The sequence below is a fragment of the Anabrus simplex genome, chromosome 2, assembly GCF_040414725.1.
Source record: "Anabrus simplex isolate iqAnaSimp1 chromosome 2, ASM4041472v1, whole genome shotgun sequence".
NCBI lineage: Eukaryota > Metazoa > Arthropoda > Insecta > Orthoptera > Tettigoniidae > Anabrus > Anabrus simplex.
The window spans coordinates 1,118,393,536-1,118,406,265 of record NC_090266.1 but is presented as its reverse complement, the minus strand read 5'-3'; the positions used below and the strand labels follow the sequence as shown (position 1 = coordinate 1,118,406,265).

The window sequence follows — 12,730 nt, the reverse complement described above, 5'->3', positions numbered from 1 at the left end:
GTCAGTAATGTAATGTAAAATCATCAATAACTGGGAAGAAATATTAACCTAATTACCGCGTGTTTAAAAGAAATTGGAAAAATGAATGTTTGTTACTGACGTCTCGGAACACGGTTAACTACAGTAGATCTACACCGCGCTAGCTAGAGTGATGTATGAAGACATTCGTGCTCCGGTTTGTGAGCTTTGCGCAAGCGCACTAGTGTGTCGCAACCAACGAGCTCAACTGATAACAAATTGCTGCATGCTTCCTTGCTGCCTAACAGTATTGGCTACTCTGGAATGGACAGATCATAGATGCATTTATTTGTTTGTGACTGATGTGTTTACTGTAGACATGTGTGCGTGAGAATTTAAGTTTTTAATTTGTGTTTGGGGTGTTTGTAGAAATTTGTTTTAATAGTGAACAATTACGGAAAGTCATTTATATTGCAAAACATTAACGTGTGAAGCATTTGTAAGCATTATGGTTAAATATAGAAACTATTCTGCGGTCTTCAAGCTAAGTGTAATTGCCTTCGCTGAACAGCACGGGAACAGAGCTGCAGAAAGAAAGTTTTCAGTGAGTGAAAAGTTGGTGCGTGACTGTCGGAAATTAAAAAACAAGCTAAAAAGAACAAACCCTTCTAGACGCGCGTTTAGAGGTCCTAAAACAGGGAAGTTTCCTATAACTGACGAAGTGTTTATGCACGTCAATGAAATACGTAGCAATGGCTGCAGTGTATCGTATGAAATGTTACAAATTAAAGGACGGGAGGTAGCGCGCAAACACAACATAACTCGGTTTAAGGCGAGTCGTGGGTGGATTAAGGGGTTCATGCGATGACACAATCTGTCAGTGCGAAGGAGAACAACACTGAGCCAAAAGTTGCCTGCTGATTACACGGACAAAATTGTAAATTTTCACCGATTTCACAAGGAAACTTCGTACTTGCTTTCTCAAATCGGTAATGCCGATCAGACTCCAATCTTTTTTTTATATGCCTCGCAACAGCACTATTGCGCTAAAAGGATTACGGAGTGTATTAATGAAAATCAGCGGTAGTGAGAAGTTGCGATGCACGGCAATGCTAGCCATTACAGCTGACGGAAGAAAGTTGCCACCTTACATCATTTTCAAGAGGAAAACGATGCCTAAGAATATACAGTTTCCCTGTGGAATTCATGTACGAGTGCAACCAAAGGGTTGGATGGACGTAGAACTCATGCTGGACTGGTTTAAAACTGTGTGGGATAGAAGACCCGGTGCACTACTAAAACAACCAGCTCTGCTTGTTTTTAGATAGTTTCCAAGGTCACCTCATGAACGAAGTGAAGCAACTTCTCAGTAAAAATAAGACGCAACAGATAGTCATTCCTGGTAGCCTAACATCTGCTTTGCAGCTACTAGACGTATGTATTAATAAACCCTTTAAAGACCACACGTCGATTTTACAACAAGTGGATGATGAGTGGCAATCAGCAATTGACGCCCGCTGGAAATATCAGGTGTCCACCCTTGGACTTGTTATGCTCATGGGTGATGAAGAGTTGGGATCTTATACCACTTGAACTAGTCTCCAAGAGCCTCAAAAAGACTGGGATTTCGAATGCACTAGATGGATCCGAAGATGACTCAGTGTGGCAGAGAGACGAAGAATCTGATACTCGTATTAACAGCGGCGAGGACGGCGCATCAGATACTGAAACCTGCGATAGCGACACAGAAGATTTGGAATAAATTGTCTACCGGCAAGTCTGTATTTCACTATAAAGCGACAATTTTTTGCAAGTGTAATATTTTAACTTTAATACTCAAATTAATGACAATTAACTTAATACGTGCATTTTTATTTTCAGGTTGGAAAAAAGTTCGCTGAATTGTTGCGAATAATTATGAATTTTGTTTAGGACTATTTTAATTATTTTGATGTATAAACGCGAGTATTACATGCATCTTAAATTTGTATCAAATACAGTTTAGTTATACATTTTTTGAGTAATACAAATACTGGTATTAAAATTTTTTTTCGTATAATGGTCGCAACCTTCTATTTTTTCGAAAATTTTGGTATAAAAAGTGCGACGATAATGCTAGGAAATACGGTAATCTTCTTGCAAACCTTTATATGGTGGTACAACTAGGCAACTATCCTCTATTAACACTAGTCAGAAGGAAAATGGAGGTGGTCAGACATCTTGAAGAATGAAGGCATCAGCATAAGAAAAGGAAGGGGGTGGAAAGAAAAGACTCCTTAGGCTTTGCAAACCTAATACCGTTGGGTCGGAAGAGAACAAGAGTGACCAAGGGAAAGATGAAAACGAGAAGCCTGACACGAGGAACTCTGGGTACCAACACTCTCTTCAAACTTGAGAGCCTCTAGTGCTCCTTTTAGCCACCATGTACGACGTGTTCTAATGTCCCCCTCATGGGGCAGCAAACCTCTAGAGTTGTGAAGAAAATGCATAAACCTATTTTCATGGAAAATTTAATTTTAAATCCTGCATGTGTTCTCTTGTTTTTTAATATAAGACCCATCAGTTTATCCTTTATTTTGTGTTTTTATCTGATGTTCCAAAACATAGAAAAACATACACACAGTGGGCTTCTTTTTGACATGTCTTATTGTTCAGGCAGCACATTCAATTTTAAGGGTCCCTGATGCACAGTGTTCCACACCAGGTTCCTTACGTTCTGGTAGAACGTATATCCTGCTTGTACCATTCTGCTGATCATCTTATCCAACCGTGCATCTTGCATTACCGTATTTACTCATGTATTAGAATCCCCCCACCTTTTCAGAGCGAAGAAAATTTTTAAATAATCTCGCATACAAGACCCCCCAATGTAATTCGTCAGAGAAGAATGATTCAGTTTCAAAGCGGGTACAAATCTTACTCTGATAACATCGCAAAAATTTGTGAATGCTTTCGTCCGTACTACCCACGCAATGAAAACGCGTCGAAGTCATGCCGTACATCTGTGTTTTGTACTTAAGAAATGTCCGCCTCCTTAGTGTAGGCTTACTGTAGCTCTGATGACGTCACACGAATAGGTGGATAATTTTGTGTCTGACCTGCACATTGCAAGCATGCATCAGTCGTGCTATATATCTGTGTTTTGTAATTAATAATGTCTGTTACCGTGTTTTGGTGGATCAGCAGAGGTGAAAGACCCATTCCAGCCCGCACCTTCTAACTACAAGGCCGAAAGATGAATTAAAATTTCATTAAAGGTTATATTTTCAAAACAATTTTCACATAAAAAATTTCGGATTTTTAACAAATAACAAGTCAAATCAGGTACAAGACCAAGAAAGCCTAGATTAAATAGACTTTAACAATCTGGGCCACAAGCCCTAATTTTTACAATTCCTGAGCTCTCAGCTTACAACCAACATATTACCAAAGGGCAGAAATTCCCTCAATACAATGGAGGGTTTGCTCCCACCTTTAAATCTCAAGCCTCTCTGAGGCACATTACCACAAGTGAAAGAGCTAACCCGCTCTCAATTTTCCGAGCCTATCAAAGGCAACAACCAACATTACTATCAACTGCCCTCAAGGCACACCTACAAAGAAACAGGGGTATCTAGTACCCAATCTACTGGGCCTTCATTGAAAATGAACAGATTAATTAAATGGCCCCAAAAAAATATCAAGATGAATGGAGGCGTGTACTTGCACTCCTACATAAAAGCTTGTTAAAACCTAAGTGGCGCTAAGCCGATACACAGGGGCTATTCCCATACTATAGAGGTGACTCGTATAAGAAAAATTTTAACACATTAGGGAAAAGTAGAAAATAAGTTACGAAAACGTAGTCACCTCAATTCAGAAATGAAGGGGAGCTCGAGAGGGTAAAGCACTCTCTATCCCTGATTTACATTTAAAGATATATGAAGTCTTACAAAGATCGAAAAATTTTACATGTTTTAAGTTATAGGTTACATATTAAAGGTTTCGGACCTGTCCCACGGGTTAAACTGCTGAGCTAGCAAGAAAAAAGAAAGATGTTAAACGGCCATTACCTTGTTGAAGAGCTCCGGGCGGATGAAAGAGGTGCTTCCCGCCTCCTGCTATACACTAAGCTAGATGTTGTACGAGTGGCGGAGAGCCCGGAAAATAAGCAGTTTTTATACTCTCGGGGAAGATTCGAGACCTTTCATGAATAATTAAGACACACCCACATGCGTTTATTGGTCGGCTAAAGTTTACACATCAAATATGAAGAAGAACGACACGATTGGTCCAAAATTAATTTAAAAAATTCAGGATTGGCTAAGTTCAAAACTGGCGGAAAGAAAGATTAATATTGCCAACCTACAAATGAAAGACCAAAATTTAGTTATAGGAAAACTTATGAGTATAAAATATCTTCAAGAAAAGTTCCATCACTTCGCACCAGGGTGCATGATCATAGTTTTTGGTAGAGACATCTGTGAGAGAATGTCCACACTTCTTGATAATTAGTAAACAAAAACAATTCGAAATTAACACAGTGACATCTTCAGATAAACGGTTGAATTAATTCAATTTTAAAGTTCAGAATTTCAGCTATAGAGGAGTACTTTAAGGTGGAAAATTTAAATGTGCGGCGTATAGGTGTACCAACCGGTACAATGTCTGCCAGCATAATGGTTAGCACAATTAGCTGCTGTTTGCGGGAGTCTGAGTTTGATTCCTGGTACCGTACTGCTAGAGATTTATGAATGGCAGGAAGGTTGATATGCGATAAAATGGTACATGCAACTACCCTCCACGGGGTGCGTGTCTAAAGAGCTGCACCACCGCGGGATGAGGAAACTAGTTTACTTCAGTTCAGAAATATTCATGGTTGTTGGCGAGATCATTAGCAAAGTGATCGTTTAATATCTCGTAAATCGGGCCAGTATAGATATTTTTTGGAAAGAAATACGTTTAAAATGTGATAAAATCTATTCAATTATAATGATTGTTTACTCTTTAACGTAACTAACAAATAATGATATTAATTTTATGTCCCCACTTACTTTAAACGATTTTCGGAGACTCCAAACAAAACTTACTAGGGTGTGCATTAATAAGAAATGGAGACATTGAACGTACAAAATTAAACATTATGATGATAAAACGCATTACTGTCACATCTGTAGATATCCATGAATGCGGCAAACTTTCCTGTTATTTATTTTTATTCTATCTGTCGTGGAACTTTTGGCACTGTCCGGGCGATAGCATACCTAACCTAAACAATGCAGTCTCTCTTATCTCATTGACGACTGCTTAGGTAAATCCTGATGTGATAAATGTAGAAAGGGTCTGGCTTTCAACAGCCACAGTTATCAAAAGAATGCTTCCAGTCACTTTGTATTATGTTCGGAAGTACAACTCGTAACATATCGTATGCTAGTTATCAGCTGGTGGTTTGGCATGCTTTCTACAGCATGGCTTTATTCAGGAGTGGCTTCTGCTACACATACACCAAATGGGAATATCAGAGACCACTACCAGAAACCATTCACACTGTTTGGACTCTATAGTCGGGAACAAAACCGTTTTTTAAAAAGACGGGACCTCGAATGCTCTTGATTGCAGTACATGGCTGATGCCGCTGACGTGATGGCACTGGAGATGACACTTGGAATGGTGACATGCTGTTAGCAGAGAAATTGGCAGTGCAAGACAATAATTCAAATGAAAGCAGTGATTAGGTTTACTGTGTTGTAGGCCTACTGGTCAACTACAGAGACAAATGACTGGCCATTAAGTTCTTTGTATCAATATTGCATAATATAATATGATACTCTCATCCCTTTTCTCTACGGGGTCGAGTATGAAGTGAGATGAATCTTTGTAGCAAGTTTTTATGACCGTATGCCCTTCCTGATGCCAGCCTCACCATATGAATTAATGAGATGTAATGAATGATGTGATATGAGTAACTAAAATGGGCTATATTTACTTTATATGTAGGCCTAAAAGTCATGTTCACCATTTATTGTCTTTTTACACTTAGAAATAGTCTTCCAACGAAAATAGCCAGTATATCTCAAATACATTCATAATTTTGTTAAAGAATAGTGTAGAATGTTTACATGTACAATTTGTAGCTCTTTATAGCCTAGAAGTCATGTGTTCGCTGAATATATGGTTATCTCATATCGACCCTCCTTTACTTTTTTTGGTAGACCAAGGCCTTTCAAGGGCTGTAGTGCCATGGTGTTTGGTTTGGTTCTACTATTTTGGCTGTAAAAGTGGGGGGAAAAGGGGGGTCTGATACGCGAGTAAATACGTTATTTCACTTATTTCACTTCCCAAGTATTCAACAACCTCAAGGTTTTGTCCCCTGATAATTTTTTTTTTTTTTTTTTTTTTTTTTTTTTTGTTTGCTTTACGTCGCACCGACACAGATAGGTCTTTTGGCGATGATGGGACAGGAAAAGCCTAGGAGTTGGAAGGAAGCGGCCGTGGCCTTAATTAAAGTACAACCCCAGCATTTGCCTGGTGCAAAAATGGGAAACCACGGAAAACCATCTTCAGGGCTGCCAACAGTGGGGTTCAAACCTACTATCTCCCGGATGCAAGCTCACAGCTGCGCGACCCTAACCGCATGGCCAACTTGCCCGGTCCCCTGATACTAGTAATTCCTTTTCCTTCTCTTTCTCTTTTTGCCACCACAGTTTTGCTCTTCTCCACACATGATTTTCATACCATGTTTCCCGATATCGTCACTTAAAGCCTCTAGTTGGATTTGCACTTCTCTGTTGTTGACTCCCCGGATCACTATGTCATCTGCAAACGACATTTTTGTATCCCCTCGATATCTCGCCTTTGTTTCCTGTAGAATTTCATCCATAACCATTATAAATATAAATGGAGACAACACACTTGCCTGTCTTCGTCCAGTTTGGTTTCTAAAGCAATTTATTCTCCCCACTGGAATCTGGATACATCTGGAACAAATCTTACATTGCTTTCACTAGTTCCCTTGATTGCCTTCTTCATCCTCTTCTTTCTTTCCTTTTCTTTCTTAGAATTTGCATTACACATCGACACGTAGGATTTATGGCGATGATGGGTTAGGAGTGGTAAGGAAGCGGCCATGGCCTTAATTGAGGTACAGCCTCAGCATTTGCCTGGTGTGAAAATGGGAAACCATGGAAAACCATTTTCAGGGCTGCCGACAGTGGAGTTCAAACCCACTATCTCCCGGATGCAAGCTCACAGCTGCGTGCCCCTAACCGCACGGTCAACTCGTCCAGTAATCCTTTTCTTTCCAGGTATTCACACACCTTTTTTCTATTAACACTGTCGTATGCCTTCTGTAGATCAAGGAATACCATCACCAGATCTTTTCCATATTCCCACTGTTTTTCCACCAGTAATCTCTTAGTAAATATAGGATCTATCGTAGACCTGCACTGTCAGAAGCCAGACTGCTCTTCTTCTAAATTTCTTTCCACCCTTCCTCTCATCCTCCTTTCTGTTATTCTCTTCAGCAGTTTGGTTACTTGTGACAACAGTGTAATTCCTCGATAAGTGTCACATACCTTCCTGTTACTTTTGTTTAAATACTTGTATTATTACACCTTTACACTGATCATCAGGTACTTGCTTTTCCCTCCATGTACACCTTAGCAGCTTATATAACCAATACGTTCTGCTGCCTTTATCATTTCCATGTATATTTCATCCATCTCTGCTGCATTTTCCGTTTTCCTTTAACAGCTATTTCCATCTCTGCCATTGCACTATCACTCTCCATTTCTGGATCAGCCTGATTTACCACCATGCTGTCTCCTGCATTATCTCTTACATTCATGAGTTTATCAAAATAATCTTTCCACCTGTTATCTCCTCGGGTCTGTTATTACATCTCCACTCTCTTCCTTCACTTGTTTTTTTGTAGATTTTTCCTTTTCGCTTATTTTTTATCAATCCATACAACATCCCTTTTCCACCATTTACATCCTTTTCCAACTCTTGTGTGAATCTCTTCCAACATTTTTTTCTTTTCCTCATACCGAGCTCGATACCTGCAGTCGCTTAAGTGTGGCCAGTATCCAGTAATCGGGAGATAGTGGGGTCAATGGGTTTCCGTGGTTTCCCATTTTCACACCAGGCAAATGCCGGGGCTGTACCTTAATTAAGGCCACGGCCGCTTCCTTCCACTTCCAAGGCCCTTCCTATCCTATCGTTGCCATAAGACCTACTGTGTCTATGCGACGTAAAACAAATAGCAATAATAATATTTTCCTCATTTACCACCTTGTTCACCGACTTTTAATTTTCTGATAATTAATCTTGCTTCCTTCTTTCCATTCAGGCCAAGCTTTCTTCTTTTGTTTAACAATCTCAGTCACTTTTTCATTCCGCCCAGGTGTCTCCTTTTTCACTCTCATCAACATTCTGCCACAAATCTTCTGTGCACAGCTTATAAAAGCGTTTTTAAATTTGTTCCATTCTTCTACAATTTCTATTTCTGATATGGGGATGTGCTGCCGTTTTAATTCCTCATAAAATTTCTCCCGAGTTCTTTTATCTTTTTAATTTCCATACTTTTATTTGCTTGTCTTATTTCTTTTACTCTCGCAATTTTACCTATTTTCAATTTTGCCACCACTACTCTGTGGTCTCCATCACACTCTCACCTTGTTGTGCTGTTACATCCATTAGCTGTTTACAATTATTTTTCGCCACCGAAAAATAATCAATAACTGTAGAATGAGTTCTTGTTTCAAGGTACTTACATTGGGTTAGACAAGGCTGTAATCTTTCACCTTCGTTATTCATAGTTTTCATGGATCATCTGCAGAGGGATTCAGTTTTTTTGGAAATGTAGTTATTAGTCTGGCCTATGCTGATGACTTGGTCTTATTGGCAAATTGTGCCAAAAGCCTGCTGTCGAATATCCTGGAACTTGAATATATGTGCAATGAGTATGGTATGAAAGTTAGCCTTTCTAAGACTAAATTGATGACGGTAGGTAAGAAATCCAAGAGAATTGAATGTCTGGTTGGGGATACAAAGCTGGAACAGGTAGATCGTTTCAAGTATTTAATGTGTGTGTTCTCCCAAGATGGAAGTAAGATTGAATGAATTTGCAGTAAAGCTAATGCAGTGAGTTTGCAGTTGTGATCAACATTATCCTGTAAGAAAGAAGTGATCTCCCAGACAAAACTATCCTTTCATCAATCTGTTTTCTAACCGACTTTGCTGTACGCGAGTGAAAGCTGGGTGGAGTCAGGATACCTCATTCATAAGTTAGAAGTAACAGACCTAAAAGTAGTGAGAATGATTGCTGGTACAAACAGGTGGGAACAATGGCAGGAGGGTTCTCAGAATGAGGAAATAAAGGCTAAGTTAGAAATGAACTTGATGGATGAAGCTCTACACATAAACCCGCTTCGGTGGGTGGGTTCATGTGAGGTGCATGAAGTAGGATAGGTTACCTAGGAGAATAATGGACTCCGTTATGGAGGGTAAGAGGAGTAGAGGGAGGGCAAGATGACGATTGTTGGACTCGGTTTCTAACGATTTAAAGAAAAGGGGTATAGAACTATGCGAGGCCACAGAACTAGTTTAAATCCAGTATTGTGATGGCGATTAGTAAATTCGCTGAGGCTTGCAGACTGAATGCTGAAAGGCTTAACAGTCTATAACGAAGGTGTACATATATATATTACTTTGCACCAACGCAGACATGTCTTATGGCAATGATGGGAGGAGACAAGGAAGCAACCAAGGTCCAGTGTTTACCTGGTGTGAAAATAGGAAATAGTGAAAAACCATCTTCAGCCTGGGATTTGAACCAACTGTCTCCTGAATGCGGGCTCTCTGCTGTGCGACTCAAACCTCATTGCTAACTCACTTGGTAAATGTTTTGAAAAGAAATATGTCTTCATTGTCAGGCTTCTAATGTAGGATAATGCATAAATATAATGAAAGTGACAAACATTAAAAATATCCCTTCTTAACCCATATGTGCCCACTGTCTATATTTGTCAACATAAATATCTGAATGTTATTAATCTTACATTGGTAAACTGGAAGAATATTTTTGAGGTGCATTATATACAATTCCTCTTTGTCACTTACTGAATAACATAAACAAGACACATTCAGTTTTGTGCCTTATTGAGTGGCTGTGTGTGAAATATCATTTTGTATACAGTCAAGAGAATGACTCTTCTGTCGTGGTGTGAATTACTTTATTATATTGTTACTTTTATTGGTAAAATTGGACTGTTGTGTTAAACGTAATAATGAAATGTGGTTTTAACACATTTTAAATTCATTTGTGGCATACTGATAGTTGTTTTTCTCTAGCAAAGCACCAAAATTCTACGTCGACATATGTCGATATTGGGCTCAAATGGTATTACCTCAGTACTGATACAGAGTTTTCACTTCTTCTCAGATTGATGGTCGAGCAGATATTTAGTATCCTGAGAGAATCAGAAGAAATCGTAGATGGTTGTATTTACATAGAACCCACCTGAAAATGTTTTTCATAGTATCGGGGATAGCGATGGTGACGAGTCGTCTGGGGATGTAAACAGTCTCTCTGGCAATGAGCTTTGGGCTGGTGCTGAACTAGTGTGTATAAAACTAACTGAAAATGGTACAGTCTGTGTGCGGGATGGTGTATTGAGTGGAAATAAAGTGAATCATGTTAGCGATGAAGCAGCTAGTTCTGTACCATTTACTGATTCAAGTTATTACGATGACAGACAAACCAAATGTAAGAAGACTGAGTATGAAAGTATCCTTACATGTGTTGCCAGAAGTGCGTTTTGATGGGGTATCCCACTACCCCAAAACGAGGGAAAAGCAAATGAATGCGGTAAAGTGACCGGGAAACAGTGTAAGAAATGTTATGTTGACTGCAACGTCCTTTGCTTTGAGGCATTTTACACGCAATAAATGTAGTGGATTACAAAAAAAATAGTGTAGCCTGAAGACTGTTCTGTAGATCTGTTCATAGATAAATTAACTGTTGTTTAAATTAAGAACTTCTCATTCATTAACACAACTATACCATGTAAAATGAAATTGAATCTTACCTATTATAACTAAAATAGTTGGCAAAATAAACAAAAACATGAAATTTCACAAACAGATAGTGGTAACAATTGTAAAATGGTTTAGTGCAGAATCCTGCTGCTTTGACGTGACCAATCGCACTTTTATATGAGTAACATAATCATGAAAGTACATAAAATCGCCTCTCGGTTCCAAAATATTAGATGTAATCAATGTAAAAATAATGTGGGGTGTTATTGGTGTTCTTAGAACTAAATTTACGACACAGAATGGTAGTGTACTTTACTATCCGCTACATTTATTGAACTACTATTTACGGCTAATCATAAGTTCAATCGCATTCAAGTTTTCCACTCGACACAATTTTCACTCTTGATTGTTAATCTCTCTCAGGTGATCACACTGCACACTGGTGCATCAAACTCCTGGTCCCCACCATGGCTTTTCATAGCACAGTGTTGTTCCAGAATAGTCCCCAGTAGCAACCCTCATTGAACTCTGCATGTCCGCCTGATGGACATTCCCACAAATGGCTCATTACAGACTCGGGACTGTCAGCTTGTGCTCACGGTTGACGCACTGAAGGCCGACTCACTCAAGAAGACTCCAGACTTGCTGACGAGCGCTAAGTGCCCTTTAAAAAGGCCTGTAGAGGATTCTGGTAGTTTCTAATTCGAGGTCGTTCTGGATGTTGGCAACTTAGTCAGTACCCCGAGCTATGCCAGATACCACTGATCAGGGATTCCGAGCAGGAATTTACTTGCAGTAGGGTAGCTGTGTCCTTTCTGTTCCTATAGCCAACAGCATGGTGGACTACTTGTCAGAGTGGTGACCACACCCAATGTTACTTAACTTCGTAGATGTCACATGATCTGGTGTTTTAACTTGGCTATGCCATGGGCAGAACACAGATCAATTTCTGACTATATTTCTTGGCTTTCGTTTTTGAAACATGTTATCAATTTTACTCTCCCTGATGCCTGATATTTCGTTCTTTTTGTTCAACAATTTAATCTTCGTAAGGATTAGATTTTAGGGAATCTGGCTTGCTAGCAGGCAAATACCTGTGTGCGTGTGTGCATGCATGTGTGTATGTCATTTTTTAAAATTTTTAAATCATAATATAGGGAATTTATCAAATCCCTTCCTCAAAAAAATTTGTTGAATGTTTTCATATCACATATATCTTACCCCCCCCCCCTCCTATGCTAATTTTGTGAGTTGCTGTTTTATTAATGTTTTTTCTTTTCCATCAGATTTTTGTACAGATTTTAATGCAAAGTGTTCTGACATTTATTTTATAAGTGTTATCTGACATGGACTTTTTTTGTTATGGCCAAGCTTCATACAAACACTTACATGACCTATAGGTTTAATGTCTCATTCCTTGTTCCAGGTACTTTTCTCTGCAGGCCACAAATCCACTGGGTTTCAATGACATGATACGTTTTGAAATAGAGCATAATATATGTCGAGAAGAAGGCCCTTTGCCTGACTGCTTTGCAAGACCTATCAGACTTGTTCTTCGGTTCTTGGACAAGGTACATATATACTGCACTCTTAGCATATATTTTCTTTTGTCATCTTCCTATCATGTTGGCTTGCATTAGGGAAAATTTGGGCATCTGTGAACAGGGGCATCTCATCTTTTGGAGCATTCGGGGCTTAGTCCAGCTTTGAAATTACTGTTTATTCATTATAATTTGTATTTCAATCATTTTAA

General features: G+C 39.1%; 1 protein-coding gene across 1 annotated transcript in view; it reads left to right on the top strand.

Annotated features, from left to right (window-relative positions):
- pkaap (A-kinase anchoring protein pkaap) overlaps window positions 1-12,730 on the top strand; it is a 217,149-nt gene that overhangs the window by 63,944 nt on the left and 140,475 nt on the right. The window contains exon 6 of the mRNA XM_067139711.2: window positions 12,404-12,548. Within this exon, the coding sequence (XP_066995812.2) occupies window positions 12,404-12,548 (145 nt within the window). The remainder of the gene's footprint in view (window positions 1-12,403; window positions 12,549-12,730) is intronic.